At 44.9% G+C, this 22,997-nt stretch overlaps 3 protein-coding genes across 5 annotated transcripts in view; 1 reads left to right on the forward strand and 2 right to left on the reverse strand.

The window, feature by feature from the left end:
* The window catches only part of LOC117763484 (spectrin beta chain, non-erythrocytic 1-like), a 28,728-nt gene extending 24,227 nt beyond the window's left edge, over positions 1–4,501 (reverse strand). Inside the window, exon 1 of the mRNA XM_034588640.1 lies at positions 4,233–4,501. The gene's annotated coding sequence lies outside the window, so the exon portion shown is untranslated. The remainder of the gene's footprint in view (positions 1–4,232) is intronic.
* An 874-nt stretch (positions 4,502–5,375) lies between these two features.
* On the reverse strand, positions 5,376–9,185 carry polr3f (polymerase (RNA) III (DNA directed) polypeptide F). The gene is made up of 9 exons (XM_034590038.1): positions 9,021–9,185; positions 8,332–8,449; positions 8,183–8,250; positions 7,240–7,307; positions 7,056–7,168; positions 6,810–6,953; positions 5,919–6,026; positions 5,620–5,811; positions 5,376–5,550 (listed from the first exon to the last, which is right to left on the reverse strand). The coding sequence occupies exons 1-9, from the start codon at positions 9,080–9,082 to the stop codon at positions 5,473–5,475; spliced, it is 951 nt and encodes a 316-aa protein (XP_034445929.1). The 5' UTR covers positions 9,083–9,185; the 3' UTR covers positions 5,376–5,472.
* Positions 9,186–9,507: 322 nt separating this feature from the next.
* Positions 9,508–22,909, forward strand: dzank1 (double zinc ribbon and ankyrin repeat domains 1). Of its 3 annotated transcripts, none has more exons than XM_034589289.1 (21): positions 9,508–9,995; positions 10,144–10,294; positions 10,898–10,988; positions 11,073–11,136; positions 15,998–16,095; positions 16,171–16,235; positions 17,107–17,224; positions 17,747–17,860; positions 18,020–18,103; positions 18,331–18,453; positions 18,517–18,663; positions 18,743–18,968; positions 19,093–19,196; positions 19,281–19,364; positions 19,446–19,578; positions 19,750–19,811; positions 21,797–21,874; positions 21,948–22,075; positions 22,177–22,251; positions 22,659–22,812; positions 22,847–22,902. In XM_034589289.1, the coding sequence occupies exons 1-21, from the start codon at positions 9,887–9,889 to the stop codon at positions 22,853–22,855; spliced, it is 2,217 nt and encodes a 738-aa protein (XP_034445180.1). In that variant the 5' UTR covers positions 9,508–9,886; the 3' UTR covers positions 22,856–22,902. The 3 variants fall into 3 exon arrangements, with proteins under 3 accessions (XP_034445180.1, XP_034445197.1, XP_034445188.1); XM_034589306.1 differs by having other exon boundaries at positions 9,509–9,995; positions 15,998–16,103; positions 16,203–16,235; positions 22,659–22,813; positions 22,848–22,909; XM_034589297.1 differs by having other exon boundaries at positions 9,509–9,995; positions 19,446–19,563; positions 22,659–22,813; positions 22,848–22,909.
* The last annotated feature ends 88 nt before the right edge of the window (positions 22,910–22,997 follow it).

The following is a 22,997-nucleotide window of genomic DNA, read 5'->3' on the forward strand; positions in this document are numbered from 1 at the left end:
CAACAGCAGCAGAGGCTCATGGGTAATGTAGTATTTAGACTGATGAGTTTCAGGAAGTGAAGTTCAATCATATCAGAGTTATTGGACTGAGCAGCAGCAGGGGCCATTACTGAACTCATAAGACGTCCTGAGGGACACAGTCCATTAATGGACATGACTTCCCAGAATCCTCTGCTAGATGATGGAAATGGAGCCGTCTGAGAGTCGACAGCAGCAGCGTCTCAGGAGGACAGAGGTCAGAGGTCAGAAAGGTACAGCAACTAAATACTACGACGTAGTCTGACAGTGGAAAACTGTCGTGACTCCACCCCCTCACATTAGACCACACGCCATCAACACGGTGAACGAGCGTTGGAACAAGAAGAGCTTGTGTCAAAGACAAACAGGTCAGAGGTCAGAAGTGGAACGACGAGGTTTCATCTGGATCATGAGCTGCTGCTGAGTAACTGATCATTAACGTGTGGCATCATTCAAGGTTCAGGTGGAAGGATCCACTGACAGAAACTGAATATAAAACAATCCTAGAGATGTTTTCACTTGTTTCATCCATTTAAGTTTAAATTCTTTATATTTACATCAGGAGGCAGCCATGTTTTCTACAGCAGCCCAGACTGGACAAACTAAACCTTTTGAGTTTTTATGATGACTGATGCTACCACAGGTTCTCCTTCATGTTTGGAAGGGGGGGGGGGGGGGGGGGGGGGGGTTGAGGTGAGGCGTGTTCAGCTGCAACATGACACTTCACCACTAGATGTCACTACATTCTCCACACTGAACCTTTAAATCTGATTAAATATTAACCATCATTTTACATCAAACAGAGAAGTGAAAAATATTGGAGAAAAAAAAACATGTTACTGGAAAAGAAGCAGATAGAAATAAAGTTTCCCAGTGAAAGTGTGTGTGAGTATGGGAGGGGGACAGGAAGTGTTAGTGCCCCCCACCCTCCCCCTCTGGGTTTGTGTAAGTTCATGTCACCCCCCCCCCCTCGGACAGCTGAGGGGGGGACTGACTGACTGACTCCGCCTCACAGTTCTAAAAAAAAAACACTAATTAAACACAAAGTCTTGAGTGAGCCTAGTTTAGCATCTAGCTTAGCAAGTCTCTATATTTATATTAGACTAAATTAATTTATTAAAATCATTTATGATGTTATATTTTTGAACAAAGATTCACCATTGTACATGTTATTAGACAAACTAATGAGAAGGATTGGGGCTCAGTCTGTGACACAGAACAACGGTTTATCATTATACGAATGCAGCTGCTGAACAAATGACTGAAATACCTTCGAACATTCCTCACAGCCTGACAGTCACAGCTGAGGGAACAACACACGTGTGTCCCTCTACGTTTGGGAGGACACCTGCCACACACACACACACACACACACAGACACACACACACACACAGTAGTTGAACTGACTGTGATACTGAAGGACACGTATCTCCATGAAGTTCTGCTCGCTCTAATTTCTCTGATTTATCAGTGGAGGACATCAGAGTTGATGACCTCATCAGGAAGTGATGTCACACTCAGGTGTGTTAAGGACTCAAAGTGAAAATAGAGAGAATCTGTTTTTCAGACTAATTCAAACCCAGATTAAATCCGTTCAGACACAGAGCAGCTGATTTAGACAGAACAAACCATGTGAGCCGAACTCCTGCAGGACAGAGAGTTCCAGAAAGAGCAGAAGAAGAATGAGCTCAGCCAACAGAGCAGGAGTTATTGGATTAACACACACACACACACACACACACACACACACACACACACACACACACACACACACACACACACACACACACACACACACACACACACACACACACACACACACACACACACACACACACACACACACACACACACAGTTATCTGACCCCACCCTTTATCACAGAGCAGCTTCATCCCTGATTTCTGGTCCGAACAAACACGTTTCTGCTGAATCACACGTTGACTTTTTATCTTTTTAACATTCACTCTGTGTCGCTTCTTTATTTATTGTTCATGAAGCTTACGTTGATGTGCTACATTGAAAACACTTGACCTGACTTGATCTGACTTGATTGGTGCACGGTGATGCACCTTGACGCTGGTTGCCAGCCGACAATAAAGCAAACGAAGAAGAAGAAGAAGAAGAAGAAGAAGAAGACATCATCTCTCTTCCTTCTAACTCGTCCATGTTTAACACGACTGGAAACAAGTGTTAGTGTGACAGAGCTGAGGACACTGGTCGTGTTGTGGTTGTTTACTCTTCTCATGTTGTGTTGCATGTTGTATACGCGCTCACACACACTTGAACACTGAAGGACGATGTTAACATGAGACGTTTTACAGCGTAAACATCATCAGAAACCCGATCGACTCTGCGACTACTCTCTCTAATGTTCCACTAATGTTCCAGATTCATTGATTAAATCCCAGGACTCCACATCCTGTTCCATCAACACTAATGTGTTCTCCACCGTCTCTTCAGGAGAACCTGGAGTTAACATTTCCTGGAGGTTTCTGCACAGAGACAACGTTCTGCAGGGGCTTAATCCGAACGTGCTCAGTGGGTGGTACGTATGGAACCAAAGCAGAACCTTTAGGATCCTCTTCGGAGAGCAGAACGTTTCTTCCAACAGAACACATCCAGTACAATATGATGTACTAGAATTATCAATGAACATAACCTCCCAGGAACGTTCCCTTATTGTAAAACTAGGAGAGGACGTTCTGAGAAGAACATTGATGTTCCCACAACCAAACACAGCTCTCTGGTTAGAATGTATAGGACCCATGTTCCTCGCAGGAACATTCTAACAACATTCTCCAAACACTGGACGGAGGTTCCGGACTCAGGAACCCAGAGGGAACATTCTGGGACAGCGATTATGGAGAGAACATTATATAGAAGTGTCTGGGAGATTCTCCTGACGTTAGAAAATGATTCCAGAACGTTCCTGTGACAAAGTGAAACAATGCGATGATGTATTAAATTTAATAGAACATTTTATAGAACATTGAAGGAACTAATGTCCTCGATGTCCTGATCTAATGAACATTTACTCAGAACATTTCAGAGACCAGTTCTTTGAAACTTGCAGAGAATAAGAACAGAAGAACTTTTAGAGAACATTAAAAGATCATTAGATTTCTCCTGAATTTAGAAAAACATTTTCAGAAGATTTCTGTCTGTTCTCTGGAGGGTTCTCCAACGTATGAGCCGTGCTGTTGGGTTTCAAACAATGTCAAGCAACGGAACCACAGAATCAGCGTCAGTGAAGGTTTCATGTGGAACAGTTGGAGAACGTGACCAATGGTACGTTTTCAAACAGGCTGAAGTTCTGTCAAAGAAACCGAGAACCTTAAAGGAACATGAGGAAAACAAACAAACATTATTTCATTATTATCTACAACAAATGTTTCGAACAAAGCTGTTTTAATATCATCAGATAAAAAGTTGAACAATAAACCTCAAAGGAACGTTCTGTGGAGAACCTCAGGTTTGGAACAGCACAGGAACCTTCAGGGAACGTTGTGAATCTGCTCTCCAGGAATTATTCAAGGTTTAAAACGTTCATTAAATCGTTAGAACGGTTCAGAGACAGAGACCGAGACCGAGACCGGAGCCGAGCGGAGCAGCTGCAGGACGGACACATCCCGCTCAGTGTACCGCTGTCTACACACACAGACAGACACACACAGACACACACACAGACACACACAGACACACACACAGACACACACAAACAGACACACACACACACACACACACACACAAACAGACACACACACACAGACATACACAGACACACACACACACACACAAACAGACACACACACACAAACAGACACACACACACAAACAGACACACACACAGACACACACACACAAACAGACACACACACACAAACAGACACACACACTCAGCCACGCCTGTTGTTCGTGTCGCACCGTTATTCTCCATCCTCACCGACACTAATGGCAGCAGCGGGGCGGGGACGGGCAGCGGACCTGCGGGCTCAGAGGCTCCGCGGCTCGGCCACAGACTATGGACCGAGTCGGGCCGCGGGGGCCCGGGGGGGCCGCGGGGGCCCGGGGACTCAGGGAGTCCGAGCGGATGAAATCTCCGCCTTCAAATCGTAAAGTTAGCGGAGGCTCCGGGAGTCGGTGCCTGCTCACAGATCCAATCACAGCCGCGGTGCAGAACCAGCAGAACCAGCAGAACCGGGGGGAACTGACCTGCTTCAGGATCCAGCCGAGGCTCCGAAGTTGAGCGGAGATGAAGAAGAGTCGGAGCAGAGGACGGAGCGACAGACGGACAGACGGGAGGAGCCGCTGCTGCTGCCGCAAGGGATGATGGGAAAGAATCCGCACTGCCCCCTCCTCCTGCTTCATCACACTGAGCGCTGCATCAGTGTAGCTCTGACCGGGCCACACATCCGGTCTCACATCCGGTCTCACATCCGGTCGGACCCAGTCTGACACCGGGTCCGGTTCATCCTCTGAGAGCAGGAGCCAGTGTACAGGTGTTAGCGTTAATGAAGCAGCGGCCAATCAGAAGAGCCCCTCCCTCTCATTAACAGATGAACCAATCATCTGAGGTTTCATTGGGTTCAGTTAAAACGTTTTAAATGTGGGAAGTTGTGTTGTTACGTGAGAGTGTCCACAGGAAGTGATGTCATACAGGGTGTGGGTCGGTGCTAATGAATAATTAATGATCTTAATGGATGTGGAGCCGTTAACAATGAGAGGAGAAACTACGACTGTAAACAACCTTCACTGCCACCGATGCTCATGGGTAATGATGACTCAGTGACAGAACCAGGAACATGATGAAGAACAATGAGAACTTAAAGTGGTGGGGGGGGGGTCTGCTCTTAGACTGGTCGATATGAAAACATTAAAGATGGTGGCTGCTGTGTAACGTGATCCTTGCTGATGTCAGCGCTCGGACCATTACAGCCTGATGGAAAACACTCTGCGCTGTGATTGGCTGCTTTCGTGTCCACTCACGGTTCAACCTTGAAGACATCTTCATGTGTCTGAGGAGGACATCGTCCAAAACATGGATTTTAAACAAAGTGACTGTATATAAATGACCTTATATAACGATAAGTGAGAACTACCTGGAATGACAGAAACCATCTTTGACAAACGTGTATTTATCGTCTACTTTAATTTGTTAGTTTGGTTCATGTCCCATCTGCTAACATGGAGGAGGCAGGGTTTATGACCTATACTGCAGCCAGACACCAGGGGGCGATAGAGATTTTTTAGGTTCAGTCATGTCCATTTCCAATTACTTAAGTTTTTGGTTGACTCTTGTTCCTCAGGACTCATCATCTGGATCCAGATGTGAAGCTGTGAAATATAAACTCAACGCTGTTTCAACATTTACATATTTATTACGCTTTGTGAAAAATAGAAAAAGGAGCGGATCTAAATAAAGTAACTGGTTCCTCTGGGAAAAGAGCGGCTGTCAGAAGTCCAACCACTCGGTCATGTAGATGCAGTTCGACGGAGAGATCTCTCCTCCTTCTTGACAGTCGTCAAACACCTGCGGAGGGAAACAAGTCGTCAGGGACACGTCAGACCTCCGACACAAGCGTGTGGGACGCTGTTTTACCGGGCAGAGTCCACAGGGCGTCTTGACGAGGCCGGTGGGTTGGATGACCGGATTGACACCACGGAACAGTTTCATCTGTCCGTCCACGCTGCCCACCGTTCCCTCCTTGGCAGCGATGACGGTCATCTCCACCTTCCCGTCGTAGATCAGCGTGTTCAGGATGGTCTCAATGTCGTCCATGGACAGATCCACCTGTAAACACCCGTCAATCAAACTCAATGTCCCCTCCCCCCTGCCCGCCCACACAATAAACACTGAGGTATGTGATGTCACAAGAGGGGCGGCGCTATAAACATCACCTTGCTGATTCCCAGCTCACAGATGTATTTCCAGACTTCATGTGAAGTGGCGAAGGAGGAGTTCCTCTGAACCATCGGACTCTGTTTACTGTCCCTCGCTGCCTCCGCCTGCGCGCGCGCGCACACACACACACACACACACACACACACACACACACACACACACACACACACACACACACACACACACACACACACACACACACACACACACACACACACACACACACACACACACACACACACAGGAGAAGTCGTAACGAGTTAGGAAAGGGCTTAGGAAAGGACTTAGGAAAGGAGAACCACTGTGTAGAGAAAATCTGACTCCACCACTTGTGACTATCGACTGAACAGATGTGACAGAGAAGACATCATGTGATGATTAACATCTGGATCATGAGAATAAAACAGCTCTTCTGTTTTTTTATATCTATGTGGGTGTTTCCAGGTGCAACTACGAGGTTGTGTAGCTTTAAATGTGGCTGCCGCAATGAATTGTGGGCCGCCATTTACTTCTTTCCTTTCATAAAAGATGGTCTGATGTTTCGTTTGCTAAAGGAGATAAGTTAGGAAGCATAGAAGCTCCTTTCCTTTTCATTTAGAGAATTCAAACAGCTCTTGTTATGGTTGAAATACTTCAGGTTATTTTTTTTCTGCATCCACTTCAGTAAAGCATTCATCATTTTATTGTTTTCAGCGTATCTTCATTTTTGTTTTCTTCATTTTCTTTGTGCTGGAACTTAAACATAATTTAAAAGTTCATCTCTGTTGCTTCTTGCAGCTTCTCTGAGTTTCACTGATCTGTGCTGGTTCATGTTGTTTTTAAATCAATCAATCATTATCAGAGCGACTCTGAGGAGTGAAGCGTCTCTTAAAGTAAAGTTTGTATACCTTGCTCTGTAGGAACTTGAAACACTGCTGGTTGAGAACTTCAACAAACTCAGACTCAAAGTCCTGGTCACTGTACCAGGCGCCGCCCGTCACGGAGCGGTCCGGCTGCAGGTTGTAGAGCATGTACACCTTCTTCTTCGACGCCTGCAGCCACAAACACACAAGAATGAGCGGAAACACTGGCTTCTCCGCAGGCGGTCACATGACTGATCAGACGATGAACTGACGGCGGATCACTGAACTCACAGCCACAGATTTCACAGCTTTGATCAGTTTCTTGCTCTCCAGGTTCTTCAGGATCTTGTTGACCTCCGTCAGAGGAAGGTTGCTCTTGAAGCGAATGTCTCGGCTCCAGATTCCTGCAGCAGCAAACTCACTCGTCACAAACACATGTCAAGTGGACAAAGTAGAAACCTGAGCGGCATCGTACCTTTGTTTCCTGCATCCTCGATGACCTGATAAACCAACTTCTCCTGGTTGTCGGAACCTTTCATCTTCCTGAAACAGGAAGAACCGAGAGCAGCTCAGGGTCGAGTTCTCTTACAGGAGCAATTCAGATCATCAACAGTGAGGTCAGAGGTCAAACATTAGAAATGATAAGTGACAATAATAATACAACTTTTAATTCATAAAGAAAAAAATCTGCAGGAAAAGATGATAACACAGAAACAGATCAATTCTGAAAGTTAAAGACGCGTCAGTTTGAAAAACAAGCAGAGATTAGAACAGCAGCTGTGGAAAGTCATTTGAAGCAGTGATGGTGGAGCCGTGGTATCAAGGTCCCGCCCACACACGCACTCGACCAATCACAAGTCAGTCGAAATGACTGACAGAAACCATCTTTGAGAAACATTTCTTTTAAGTCTTTAATTTTTTTTTGTTTGGTCCATGTCCCATTTGCTAACATAAGGGCGGAGGGGTTTATGACTATACTGCTGCCAGCCACCAGGGGGCAATCATACAATGTTGGCTTCACTTTTGGAAGCCGTTTTGTCGTCCATCTTTATTAACAGTCTGTGGTCCTGATGTCCTAAGTTTGGGACGTCCGTGCCCTCTGGTGGACAAACTGAGTTCTGAATAGTTTTCTAACGTTCTGATTCCAGTGAAGACGACACGGTCACAAATCATCAGCTCTGTAAATGTTCAGGTGTAAACACACGTTCCAACAAAATGTTTGCTTTTTTGAGAGAAATGTAGGAATTTATATGGTTTTGTTTCTTCTTTGTTTATTTTATTTGAACCTTTTGACTTCCTGAATGGAGTCGGACGTTCACACAGCTGCTGTAATGTGTTCTTGTAGTGTAGTTGAGTAGTTGTGTAGTTGTGTAGTTGTTGAGTCTCCTGCAGAGGGAGCAGGTGTGTGCGGTGTTTACCCGGCGCTCTGCGAGTCCTTCAGTCTGTACAGGAGACCTGAGCTGTTCCTCAGCAGGTCCAGCTGACCCTGCAGCACCAATGACATCATCAGTGATCAGGAACCGATCAGAACCACAGTTACAGTGAGTGACATCATTAGTACACTGACCAATGAGAGCAGCTTGTTGATGGCCATGGCTCTCTGCTGAGGCTCCAGGTGAGGGAGGTCATTCTGGATCACCTGGTCTGTGATGCCGTGAGGAAACTGGTGACACAGCTCTTTAATCCTAACACACACACACACACACACGCGCCTCAAGTGTTACTTGCCTGTTAAATCAGGTCACTGATAAAAACTGATTTTAATGACAATAAAATATAAAAACCTTTTAACCTCAATATTTCTGAATCTCAGGAAACTTTCTCAATAACAATAAACTGTACACACACACACACACACACACACACACACACACACACACACACACACACACACACACTAAAGAAACGTTTTTTTCATTTCATGTAGAAATGATCACGGAGCAGAGAGAGAGTTACAGACACGAGCAGAAGTAAACAACGTGTTCACGTTCGGTTTTGGTCTGTGTGTGTGTGTCTGTGTGTGTGTCTGTGTGTCTGTGTGTGTGTGTGTGTGTCTGTGTGTGTCTGTGTCTGTGTCTGTGTGTGTGTGTGTCTGTGTGTGTCTGTGTCTGTGTGTCTGTGTGTGTGTGTGTGTCTGTGTGTGTGTGTGTCTGTGTGTCTGTGTCTGTGTGTCTGTGTGTGTGTGTGTGTCTGTGTGTGTGTGTGTCTGTGTGTCTGTGTCTGTGTGTGTGTGTGTGTGTGTGTGTCTGGTGTCACCTGTTCTCCACCTCCGTAGAGTCCGTCACGTTCGTTTCTTTCTTCACTTTCACTTCAGTCATTTTAATGAATCTTCTTGTTTGTGTTTGAGCTGATGCTAGCTAACCTGTTAGCCTGTTAGCCTGTTAGCTAATGTTGCCAGCTCAGGGTCCTGAACAGTTTGATGCCGGAGCGGGCGTCCTGAAAACTGCCTGTTTAAAAATCTGAAGGCGAAATTAGTAAAAATATGAATTGTTTTTGTTTTTTACAGAATGAAAATATTTACAGGTTGTAAAAAAACAGTTAATTAATTTATCATTAAAACACGTTGGTATGTTCGGGTTAATGAAACTAATTAAAAGCAATTTTGAATAGGCAGAGAAATATTTTAATGAAGCGAATGAAAATAAAAATCTGATTTTAATGAACTGGAGAGTCAAATCATTTAAGTATTATCACTTCATTAAACTGGTCAAATTAAATAAAATGGAGTCCATTATTTCTTCTCTACTCCTAAAGATTCCTGTTCTCGTATTCATATGTGACGTCACAAACAGCCTCTGAGGATTTTCCTCTTTATTTAATTGTTGGTTTTGATCAATAAAGTTTTAAATGAACTTGAAAATCTCTCATCCACGTAAAAAGATATTACCGGTGCAGCCCGCCGGGGCGGGGTTAGATTCATGCAGCTCTTCGATTCACATGGTAAGCACCGCCCGCCTCCGCCAGGCACAGTGTATTAATCGAGCGCATGCGTGGTTGCTGTGGTGACGCTTCTGTAAACTGCGGCAGAGACGGAGCATCAGTCAGAGTCCGGAGAAGATCCGGAGAAGATCCGGAGAAGATCAAGAAGAACTTCTGTTGATCACAGAGAAATATCTGTCGTCATGACAGCAGGAGCAGTTTCTGCTCCACTTATCATTCCCATCATGCACCTGGAGACGCACAGAACCAAGAACCACATCAATACCAACACACCTGTCTCCATCAAGTCAGGTACACACACACACACACACACACACACACACACACACACAGACAGACAGACAGACAGACAGACAGACAGACAGACAGACAGACAGACAGACAGACAGACAGACAGACACACACACACACACACACACTCTCCCTATCTGTCTCTCAGACACTCCAGGTGTGGTGATCTTCTACTCTCTGGACGGGTCGAAGCCGGCGGCAGCGGCACGAGGACGATCAGCTGACAGCAGCAGGAAGTACAGTGAGCCCATCCTGCTGCCTGCTGGTAGAGTGTCTGTCAGAGCTGTGGCTGTTTCCAGGTAACTACACACCTTCTCCACAGTCCTGACATCACTCCCTAATAACTGACATCACTCCCTAATAACTGACATCACTCCCTAATAACTGACATCACTCCCTAATAACTGACATCACTTCCTGATGACCTGAAATCACTTCCTGGTTGTCTGACATCACTTCCCGATGACTTGACATCACTTCCTAATAACTGACATCACTTCCTGATGACCTGAAATCACTTCCCGGTTGTCTGACATCACTTCCCGATGACTTGACATCCCTTCCTAATAACTGACATCACTTCCTAATAACTGACATCACTTCCTGAGGACTTGACATCACTTCCTAATAACTGTTATCACTTCCTGATGACCTGACATCCCTTCCTAATAACTGACATCACTTCCTGATGACCTGACATCCCTTCCTAATAACTGACATCACTTCCTAATAACTGACATCACTTCCTGAGAACCTGATATCCCTTCCTAATAACTGACATCACTTCCTGATGACCTGAAATCACTTCCTGGTTGTCTGACATCACTTCCTGATGACTTGACATCACTTCCTAATAACTGACATCACTTCCTGATGACCTGACATCACTTCCTCTCTCTCAGTGACGGCAGGCAGAGTTCTACTGTGACAAAGGTTTTCTGTGTTGACATCGTGGACTCAAACAGGAAACAGACAGAGGAGAACTTCCTGCAGGTGATCAAACCTTCACAGACTACATTTCCCATCATGCCACTGGATGTGATTGGCTCATTTTGACATCAGCTGTTTGCATTTCAGTTTTCCGCTGAGGGAAGTTCCTGTTTTCCTCAGAACTCTGCGGGTTCTTCACTGAGTCGTTCAGGTCTGCAGAACAAAGTGATAGAACATGAAGTGACAGAACATGAAGTGACAGAACATGAAGTGACAGAACACGAAGTGACAGAACACGAAGTGACAGAACAAAGTGACAGAACATGAAGTGACAGAACACGAAGTGATAGAACATGAAGTGACAGAACAAAGTGATAGAACACGAAGTGATAGAACATGAAGTGACAGAACACGAAGTGACAGAACAAAGTGACAGAACATGAAGTGACAGAACACGAAGTGACAGAACAAAGTGATAGAACATGAAGTGACAGAACACGAAGTGATAGAACATGAAGTGATAGAACATGAAGTGACAGAACACGAAGTGACAGAACAAAGTGATAGAACATGAAGTGACAGAACACGAAGTGACAGAACAAAGTGATAGAACATGAAGTGACAGAACATGAAGTGACAGAACACGAAGTGATAGAACATGAAGTGACAGAACACGAAGTGACAGAACAAAGTGATAGAACATGAAGTGACAGAACATGAAGTGACAGAACACGAAGTGATAGAACATGAAGTGACAGAACACGAAGTGACAGAACAAAGTGATAGAACATGAAGTGACAGAACACGAAGTGACAGAACAAAGTGATAGAACATGAAGTGACAGAACACGAAGTGATAGAACATGAAGTGACAGAACACGAAGTGACAGAACAAAGTGATAGAACATGAAGTGACAGAACACGAAGTGACAGAACAAAGTGATAGAACATGAAGTGACAGAACAAAGTGATAGAACATGAAGTGACAGAACACGAAGTGATAGAACATGAAGTGACAGAACATGAAGTGATAGAACATGAAGTGATAGAACATGAAGTGATAGAACACGAAGTGACAGAACAAAGTGATAGAACATGAAGTGATAGAACAAAGTGATAGAACATGAAGTGACAGAACATGAAGTGACAGAACATGAAGTGACAGAACACGAAGTGATAGAACATGAAGTGACAGAACACGAAGTGACAGAACATGAAGTGACAGAACACGAAGTGACAGAACACGAAGTGACAGAACAAAGTGACAGAACATGAAGTGACAGAACACGAAGTGATAGAACATGAAGTGACAGAACAAAGTGACAGAACATGAAGTGACAGAACACGAAGTGATAGAACATGAAGTGACAGAACACGAAGTGATAGAACATGAAGTGACAGAACACGAAGTGACAGAACACGAAGTGACAGAACAAAGTGACAGAACATGAAGTGACAGAACACGAAGTGATAGAACATGAAGTGACAGAACAAAGTGATAGAACACGAAGTGACAGAACACGAAGTGACAGAACACGAAGTGACAGAACACGAAGTGATAGAACACGAAGTGACAGAACATGAAGTGACAGAACATGAAGTGATAGAACACGAAGTGACAGAACAAAGTGACAGAACACGAAGTGACAGAACATGAAGTGATAGAACATGAAGTGACAGAACATGAAGTGATAGAACATGAAGTGATAGAACATGAAGTGACAGAACATGAAGTGACAGAACACGAAGTGACAGAACAAAGTGACAGAACACGAAGTGACAGAACAAAGTGACAGAACATGAAGTGACAGAACACGAAGTGACAGAACATGAAGTGATAGAACATGAAGTGACAGAACATGAAGTGATAGAACATGAAGTGATAGAACATGAAGTGACAGAACATGAAGTGACAGAACACGAAGTGACAGAACAAAGTGACAGAACACGAAGTGACAGAACAAAGTGACAGAACATGAAGTGACAGAACACGAAGTGATAGAACACGAAGTGATAGAACAAAGTGACAGAACATGAAGTGACAGAACACGAAGTGATAGAACACGAAGTGATAGAACAAAGTGACAGAACATGAAGTGACAGAACACGAAGTGACAGAACACGAAGTGACAGAACATGAAGTGACAGAACACGAAGTGACAGAACACGAAGTGACAGAACAAAGTGACAGAACATGAAGTGACAGAACACGAAGTGATAGAACATGAAGTGACAGAACAAAGTGACAGAACATGAAGTGACAGAACACGAAGTGATAGAACATGAAGTGACAGAACACGAAGTGATAGAACATGAAGTGACAGAACACGAAGTGACAGAACACGAAGTGACAGAACAAAGTGACAGAACATGAAGTGACAGAACACGAAGTGATAGAACATGAAGTGACAGAACAAAGTGATAGAACACGAAGTGACAGAACACGAAGTGACAGAACACGAAGTGACAGAACACGAAGTGATAGAACACGAAGTGACAGAACATGAAGTGACAGAACATGAAGTGATAGAACACGAAGTGACAGAACAAAGTGACAGAACACGAAGTGACAGAACATGAAGTGATAGAACATGAAGTGACAGAACATGAAGTGATAGAACATGAAGTGATAGAACATGAAGTGACAGAACATGAAGTGACAGAACACGAAGTGACAGAACAAAGTGACAGAACACGAAGTGACAGAACAAAGTGACAGAACATGAAGTGACAGAACACGAAGTGACAGAACATGAAGTGATAGAACATGAAGTGACAGAACATGAAGTGATAGAACATGAAGTGATAGAACATGAAGTGACAGAACATGAAGTGACAGAACACGAAGTGACAGAACAAAGTGACAGAACACGAAGTGACAGAACAAAGTGACAGAACATGAAGTGACAGAACACGAAGTGATAGAACACGAAGTGATAGAACAAAGTGACAGAACATGAAGTGACAGAACACGAAGTGATAGAACACGAAGTGATAGAACAAAGTGACAGAACATGAAGTGACAGAACACGAAGTGACAGAACACGAAGTGATAGAACACGAAGTGATAGAACAAAGTGACAGAACATGAAGTGACAGAACACGAAGTGATAGAACACGAAGTGACAGAACAAAGTGACAGAACATGAAGTGACAGAACACGAAGTGATAGAACACGAAGTGATAGAACATGAAGTGATAGAACACGAAGTGATAGAACACGAAGTGACAGAACAAAGTGACAGAACAGGAAGTGACAGAACAGGAAGTGACAGAACAAAGTGACAGAACATGAAGTGACAGAACATGAAGTGACAGAACACGAAGTGACAGAACACGAAGTGACAGAACAAAGTGATAGAACACGAAGTGATAGAACACGAAGTGACAGAACAAAGTGACAGAACATGAAGTGACAGAACACGAAGTGATAGAACACGAAGTGATAGAACACGAAGTGATAGAACAGGAAGTGACAGAACACGAAGTGACAGAACACGAAGTGACAGAACAGGAAGTGACAGAACACGAAGTGATAGAACACGAAGTGACAGGACATGAAGTGATAGGACACGAAGTGACAGAACAGGAAGTGACAGAACAAAGTGATAGAACATGAAGTGACAGAACACGAAGTGACAGAACACGAAGTGACAGAACAAAGTGACAGAACACGAAGTGACAGAACAAAGTGACAGAACATGAAGTGATAGAACATGAAGTGATAGAACATGAAGTGACAGAACATGAAGTGACAGAACACGAAGTGACAGAACAAAGTGACAGAACACGAAGTGACAGAACAAAGTGACAGAACATGAAGTGACAGAACACGAAGTGACAGAACATGAAGTGATAGAACATGAAGTGACAGAACATGAAGTGATAGAACATGAAGTGACAGAACACGAAGTGACAGAACAAAGTGACAGAACACGAAGTGACAGAACAAAGTGACAGAACATGAAGTGACAGAACACGAAGTGATAGAACACGAAGTGATAGAACAAAGTGACAGAACATGAAGTGACAGAACACGAAGTGATAGAACACGAAGTGATAGAACAAAGTGACAGAACATGAAGTGACAGAACACGAAGTGACAGAACACGAAGTGATAGAACACGAAGTGATAGAACAAAGTGACAGAACATGAAGTGACAGAACACGAAGTGATAGAACACGAAGTGACAGAACAAAGTGACAGAACATGAAGTGACAGAACACGAAGTGATAGAACACGAAGTGATAGAACATGAAGTGATAGAACACGAAGTGATAGAACACGAAGTGACAGAACAAAGTGACAGAACAGGAAGTGACAGAACAAAGTGACAGAACATGAAGTGACAGAACATGAAGTGACAGAACACGAAGTGACAGAACACGAAGTGATAGAACACGAAGTGATAGAACAAAGTGACAGAACATGAAGTGACAGAACACGAAGTGATAGAACACGAAGTGACAGAACAAAGTGACAGAACATGAAGTGACAGAACACGAAGTGATAGAACACGAAGTGATAGAACATGAAGTGATAGAACACGAAGTGATAGAACACGAAGTGACAGAACAAAGTGACAGAACAGGAAGTGACAGAACAAAGTGACAGAACATGAAGTGACAGAACATGAAGTGACAGAACACGAAGTGACAGAACACGAAGTGACAGAACAAAGTGATAGAACACGAAGTGATAGAACACGAAGTGACAGAACAAAGTGACAGAACATGAAGTGACAGAACACGAAGTGATAGAACACGAAGTGATAGAACAGGAAGTGACAGAACACGAAGTGACAGAACAAGAAGTGACAGAACATGAAGTGACAGAACACGAAGTGACAGAACAGGAAGTGACAGAACAGGAAGTGACAGAACAAGAAGTGATAGAACATGAAGTGACAGAACATGAAGTGACAGGACACGAAGTGACAGAACAGGAAGTGACAGAACAAAGTGATAGAACATGAAGTGACAGGACACGAAGTGACAGAACACGAAGTGACAGAACACGAAGTGACAGAACACGAAGTGATAGAACATGAAGTGATGTATTGTCTCATTCAGAACCGAGGACACTGGGAAATGGTCCTTGTTTTCTGACCAGTGGACTAGGACCTCCACTCACAGTTCAGACTGGTTCTCCTGGACGTTCTCCATCATCGGTAAACAAACCGTCACAAACTTCTGCTGCGATGCTGAAACACAACTTTTATTTTGTTGTGTTTCCTGTTGGTCAGAGTTCAGGTGAGAGGAAGCAGCTGAGCAACGCGTCACGAGTTCATCGAGAAACCAACTTCCTGCGGTATGAACACACACTGATTGTTGTTGTTGAGAAACATCGAACAAACAAACAAACAGGGAATAAAACAATGTCTGTACCTGTCTGTCTGTACCTGTGTGTACCTGTCTGTACCTGTCTGTCTGTACCTGTCTGTCTGTACCTGTCTGTACCTGTCTGTTCCTGTCTGTCTGTACCTGTGTGTACCTGTCTGTACCTGTCTGTCTGTACCTGTCTGTCTGTACCTGTCTGTTCCTGTCTGTCTGTACCTGTCTGTACCTGTCTGTCTGTACCTGTGTGTACCTGTCTGTACCTGTCTGTCTGTACCTGTCTGTCTGTACCTGTCTGTTCCTGTCTGTCTGTACCTGTCTGTCTGTACCTGTGTGTACCTGGCTGTACCTGTCTGTCTGTACCTGTCTGTCTGTACCTGTCTGTTCCTGTCTGTCTGTACCTGTCTGTCTGTACCTGTCTGTCTGTACCTGTCTGTCTGTACCTGTCTGTTCCTGTCTGTCTGTCTGTCTGTACCTGTCTGTGCCTGTCTGTCTGTACCTGTCTGTCTGTCTGTCTGTCTGTCTGTGCCTGTCTGTGCCTGTCTGTCTGTACCTGTCTGTCTGTACCTGTCTGTCTGTATCTGTCTGTACCTGTCTGTACCTGTCTGTCTGTACCTGTCTGTGCCTGTCTGTCTGTACCTGTCTGTTCCTGTCTGTCTGTCTGTCTGTCTGTACCTGTATGTGCCTGTCTGTCTGTACCTGTCTGTCTGTATCTGTCTGTGCCTGTCTGTCTGTACCTGTCTGTTCCTGTCTGTCTGTGCCTGTCTGTCTGTATCTGTCTGTGCCTGTCTGTCTGTACCTGTCTGTTCCTGTCTGTCTGTGCCTGTCTGTGCCTGTCTGTGCAGGTGTGCTCAGTGTTTGAGTTCCCGTGCTTCCGACCCGTTCGCTCGGTTCTGTCCTCAGTGTGGCGCTGTGGTTCCTCCGTTACCTGAACAGAGACTGCCCCCTGCTGAGGGAGGACAGGTACTGCACACTCACCTGGACTTCCTGTGTAATGTCAAAGTAAAAGTTCTCACTGAACAAATGAGGTTTAAAGAGAAAAGTTGAAAGGGACAGATGTGAATGTGATGCAGAGTTAAAGCAGCACTGTGTACCAGTTCCTGAGGAACAGCGCCCCCTGCAGCCACATGTGGTGATTAGCTCTGTCTCTGGGTCTGATGAAGTGTTTTCATGTAAAACAAAGTGAATCAATCTGTTGACTGGGTCGTCCCTCTGGATATTACCCATGATCCTCTGCTTCCTGACCCTGAAGAGCTGCAGCTGTAACAAATCCACCAAACTTCAGGATTCTTCATATTTAACAGTTTCCTGTTGAATATTGGAGATAAACTCTGGTTGTTAATAACTGATTTTTAACTGATCTCAGTTCAGCTTCCCTCTTCAACTGGAGCTGATTCAATAATCAAATCAAATCAATAATCAAACAGCTGATTTAAGGTTAGAAAGTTTAAATAAGTTGATTTAATATCTGTGTTCTGTTGACAGATGGTTCTCTGTGTGTTCTGTAACACTGAGGTTCCTGTCAACACTCGCACCTGTTTGATTTGTGAAGCTTCAGTCCAACAACAACTACAACCACAGGCCAGACTCACACTGCAGGTACACACACACACACACACACACACACACACACACACACACACACACACACACACACACACACACACACACACACACACACACACACACACACACACACACACACACACACACACACACACACACACACACACCTCTAAATGAATATTTGTTGTTTAGGATCATGTGGTGTGTGTTTGCTGTGGAAGTGGGAATCCAGCTCATATCTCCACCTGTCTGACCTGTGAGAGCCGCCTGCAGCCGGTAACACACACACACACACACACACACACACACACACACACACACACACACACAAACTGTATAAATAACATTTCAACTTTGTTTAACTGATTCATCTGCAGACATCTAACTGATGTTTCCTTGTGTGTGTGTGTGTGTGTGTGTGTGTGTGTGTGTGTGTGTGTGTGTGTGTGTGTGTGTGTGTGTGTGTGTGTGTGTGTGTGTGTGTGTGTGTGTGTGTTATGCAGGAGGTGTGTGTTGGTAACAGCGCCCCCTCTGTCCCTTCTGAAGACAGCAGGATGTTGACCTGCTCCAGATGTAAACGTTTAAACCACAGTGATGCCAGATACTGCGACTGGTGCGGCTCCAAGGTGAGAACTCACACACAGAGTGAAGCATTGTGGGATACGTAGTGACACGGTGCACGTTTGTAGTCCGGTCATGCAGCCAGCTGTGTGATGTGTCGGCGATGTGGAGCGAGTTCACACCCGAACGCCTTCTACTGTGCAACCTGTGGCACACACCTGGATGCACCGGCCCCGCCCACAACCTGCAGTGACATCACACGTGCTCCCCACCAGGTGAGCTGAACCTCTGACATCACTAACACCTCATGATCCAGGGTCGCCCAATAAGAGGCTGTTGTGTACTTTTGAGCAGGCTTCAGCCTCGGCTTCCCATGATGCCACCTGGCAGGCCACCCGCTCGTCTCCTAGTGTGAAGGTAGCTCCGCCCTCTGTGGATCAGTCCACTCAGACTGTTGGACTCTATTACCCATCAGCCACTGAGCTCCAAAGGAAGGACCAGCAGAGGGTGCTACAGCTCAGCAGACAGCAGTCAAGCAGAGACCGGCAACCACCTGTGACCGCCATCAGCCCGGGCAGAGGTCAAATACTTCTCATACTACAGATACTACAGATAGTACTGTTACTGTTGCCACTGATAATAATACTACGTATCGTACTTGTACTAATAATCACTTGTGTCTTATGACCTGTTCCTGTCTTCAGGTTACTGGAGGAGGCAGTTGGATCATGTGTGTGCTCACCTGAGGAGTTATGCTCAGAACAACGCCCCCTTCAGGACTGTGCTGGGAGAGCCTCGTCTGGGTCGGGTACGTGTCACCTGTACAACACGTCACCTGAGGTTCGGCCCGTGTGCAGTGTGTTGACTCGTCAGGTGTTTCTTCCTCCTTCAGATGGTTTCTGCTGTGGTTCAAGAAGATGGTTTTGAAGTCAGTTTGACCCTCAGCTTTGTTTCAGCCGCACAGGAAGTAAAACAGGTCCGTTTCAAGAACAACCGCAGCTCATGTTGTCATGTTGCGTCAGGTGAACGTGAGGTGACGGAGTGTGTGTGGTCTCAGGTGGGTCCTGATGGTGACGATGCACCTCCGGCAGCTAACTGCGTTGGACCAGCAGGGGGCGTTTTACCTGCAGGTCGGACTGAGACGCTGAGCAGCGTTACAGAGCGGTTCACCAGCAGTCTCAGCACAAACGGTTCGTACACTTTATTATTATTTGTTGGAACATTTATACCCTTGATAATCTGCAATTTCACCACTAGATGTCACTGAATCCTTCACACTAATCCTTGAAGACCTGGATTTGGTTTATTGACTAAATTGTCAAATATTTTTTAATAATTCACAATTTGTTTGTGTCTGACAGGAAGTGATCGGACCACAGGTCTGATGAAACCCCCCAAACCAAACCTGACACCCAAACCTCCGGTAAGGTCCTCCACCAGCTGTGCAGGTGTGTGTTCAGTTGTGTGTTCAGGTGTGTGTTGAGGTGTGTGTTCAGGTGTGTGTTGAGGTGTGTGTTCAGGTGTGTGTTGAGGTGTGTTCAGTTGTGTGTTCAAGTGTGTTCAGGTGTGTGTTGAGGTGTGTGTTCAGGTGTGTGTTGAGGTGTGTTCAGTTGTGTGTTCAGGTGTGTGTTGAGGTGTGTGTTCAGGTGTGTGTTGAGGTGTGTGTTGAGGTGTGTTGTGCCATAATGCATCAAACGTGATACCATAAAATGGTGTGCCTTTCGGCATTCAATAAATTTGGTTATCAAAATAAAATATTAATTATTAATATTTTATTATTAATATCAAATAATAACTTTAATTGATTAAAGTTACCTCGGGGCACCACCCTTCAAAGGAAGGGAAAAGATAGCCAATTTATTGAATAAAGTCTCATAAAGGTTCTAACTACAAATTTGGAACTCTGATTAACAATTAAATTAATAACTATAACCAAAATTACCATAAGTTGAAGGATATGGGGTTCTTGACAGTGTAGAGGTTGGCAAAAATCACTTATGCAACATTAATGAAAAAACATTTGTGAAAGAAAAACATTTATTATGAATATAATAAAGTATAAAAACACAAATTAATAACGGTCTAATTGCTAAACAAAGATAGGTATGTGTGTATACATGTGTGTGTGTCTGTGTGAGTCAGCGTGCTTTCAAGATGGCGGCTGGCCAAAGAGATAACACCCCCCCCCTATTGGAATGTTTACGACCTGTAGAGATAATGAGGTGAAGAGTTATGCGTGTGTCTGTGTGTCTGTGTGTGTCTGTGTGTGTGTCTGTGTGTGTGTGTGTGTGTGTGTGTGTGTGTGTGTGTGTGTGTGTGTGTGTGTGTGTGTGTCTGTGTGTGTGTGTGTGTCTGTGTGTGTGTGTGTGTGTCTGTGTCTGTGTGTGTGTGTGTGTCTGTGTGTGTGTGTGTGTGTGTGTGTCTGTGTGTGTGTGTGTCTGTGTGTGTGTGTGTGTGTGTGTCTGTGTCTGTGTGTGTGTGTGTGTCTGTGTGTGTGTGTGTGTCTGTGTGTGTGCCAAATTAGAGGAAGTTACTAGATGTATGCAAGGAAAGACTGTGAAGAGCATAACAGACTAACATTACTTTCTCAATAACCTGTACCCAAAATATCACAACAACACAAATCAAACTTATAAACATCACACAGAATCAAATAAACAGTCTTGCTTAGCCTAGTATAATTATTAAGCCCAGTTGTGTTACCCGTCCGTGGAAAGGGGAAAAAGGTAGTTGCTGTGCAGTTCGCAGTTTTGTGTCGTCTTGCTGGTTTCTGTTGAGCTGTGTAGCTCAGTTGCTGGCTGAAGTTTTCCTGCAGGACATCGCGTCGCTGCTAGGACGTTGGTAGAGCTTGGAGGGCGAGGAGGTTTCCTTGGTAAGATGAGCTGGAAGCTGCACCTTTGTGCTCCTCTCGAAGAGTTGGATGGGAAGAGAAGATGTGAGCTGGAGAAAAGGCTCAACAGCCTTCCCTCTGCGGAGGGGGTGTAGAAAGAGAACAGAAGAGACAGAAGAGGGGGCAAACAGGCTTATATTGGCCCGGTGACCTCACAGGTCATGGGGTCCAGAGTGACCAATGGGAGTTGAAACCTGTGTCCCTGGGGGGGGTTTTCACACCTCTGATGCCCCCTGGGGGACTGAGTTCCTTGCTCTGGTTTTTGATGGCCCCTGGGAGACTGAGTCCTGGAGGGACATGCGGCTTCAGGCTCTTGACTGAACATGTAGGCTGAAGTGTGGTTTCACAAAGAACCATGGCCCAACAGGTGTGTGTTGAGGTGTGTGTTGAGGTGTGTGTTGAGGTGTGTGTTGAGGTGTGTGTTGAGGTGTGTGTTCAGGTGGGAACCACATGGAAGGAAGTCTGTTTCTTACCTGTTCGATCAGAAATGAAAGCTCCTCTCTGATTGGTCGTTGCAGGTGAAGGACGTTCAGCTGCTGAAGGAGTTGGCTCCAGGTCGAGGTCACATCAGTGTCATCCAGCATCTCCTGGATCAGGTAAGAGTTTCTGCAGCCAATCAGCAGCAGAAGGAAGTAGTTTATGCTGACCTGTATGTTCTCTGACCACCAGGGGGCGGATCCCTCCTGCTGTGGTAGCGACGGCCGGCACGCCCTTGCGGTTGCTGCGGTTCATGGTCACAGTGATGTACTTCCTCTTCTGGTGCAGCGAGGAGCTGATGTGGACCAGCAGTCGGGACAGTAAGATGACACTTGTCATTCATGTAAATGATCAGGTCTCCTGCAGGGGGCGCTGCTTCCCTTGTGCTGTTAAGTAAACGTGATGTCTTCGTCTTCCTCAGGATGAAGAACACAGCTCTGCATGAAGCTGCAGCTCAGGGTCCTGAAGGACTGAAGTGTGCTGAGGTCCTGCTCAGGTACCACACACCTGTACACACACACTGCAAATAAAGATGGATGCCTTGATCGCCCCCTGGTGTCTGGCTTCAGTACAGATCCTGAACTCCTCCTCCTCCATGTTAGCAGATGGGACATGGACCAAACTAAAAAGTCAAAGTAGACGTTAAATAAATGTTTAAAGATGTTTCTGTCATTTCAGCTGGTTCTTCTCTCTCTGATGTTTGTTCAAGTGTTTCTGATCAGTTTGGTTTCAATCAGTTATTTGATGATATAAAAACAGGCTGAGACGTGATGATTGACAGCTGACACTGACTGAAGATGAGATATTTTGCTTTCCATTCTGCAGGATGTTATATTCGTATATAAAGTCTATAATACTCACAATGCTCAGGCATCAAACGCTGTCGTTGCTCCTCCTCCTCAGCTGCAGGGCCAGTGTGAGGCGGAGGAACGCCGCCGGTCAAACGGCGTTTGACACAGCGGCGAGCTCCGGCTGTAACAACATGGCGTCTCTGCTGGCTGCTCAGACTGGACTGGATCTACTGGACAAACTGAGGAAACACAAACTGAACCTGGACGTTTGCTGAGCCGACATAAACTCTGAAAAACATTATTTTCTGATGAATTAGTTGAAATATGTTCGGATTGAAAACAGCTGAGAACCCGGATGTTTAGGAAAAATCAGCTGACATTTAACAAATTAAAGGTTGAAATGTTAAAATTTCATAACAAAAGCATGTGATGTATTTAGGTGAATAATTAT

The sequence above is a fragment of the Hippoglossus hippoglossus genome, chromosome 1 (genome assembly GCF_009819705.1).
Source record: "Hippoglossus hippoglossus isolate fHipHip1 chromosome 1, fHipHip1.pri, whole genome shotgun sequence".
NCBI classification, from domain to species: domain Eukaryota; kingdom Metazoa; phylum Chordata; class Actinopteri; order Pleuronectiformes; family Pleuronectidae; genus Hippoglossus; species Hippoglossus hippoglossus.

Coding starts and splice junctions, on each gene's coding strand:
- polr3f (XM_034590038.1), bottom strand. CDS start 9,082: ATGACTGAAGTGAAAGTGAAGAAAGAAACGAACGTGACGGACTCTACG. Junction 6,027..6,809: donor TCAAGTTCCTACAGAGCAAG/GTATACAAACTT, acceptor GCGCGCGCGCAG/GCGGAGGCAGCGAGGGACAG. Junction 5,812..5,918: donor GTGAGCTGGGAATCAGCAAG/GTGATGTTTATA, acceptor GGGTGTTTACAG/GTGGATCTGTCCATGGACGA.
- dzank1 (XM_034589289.1), top strand. CDS start 9,887: ATGACAGCAGGAGCAGTTTCTGCTCCACTTATCATTCCCATCATGCAC. Junction 18,104..18,330: donor GTGAGAGCCGCCTGCAGCCG/GTAACACACACA, acceptor TGTGTTATGCAG/GAGGTGTGTGTTGGTAACAG. Junction 18,664..18,742: donor TCACACGTGCTCCCCACCAG/GTGAGCTGAACC, acceptor ACTTTTGAGCAG/GCTTCAGCCTCGGCTTCCCA.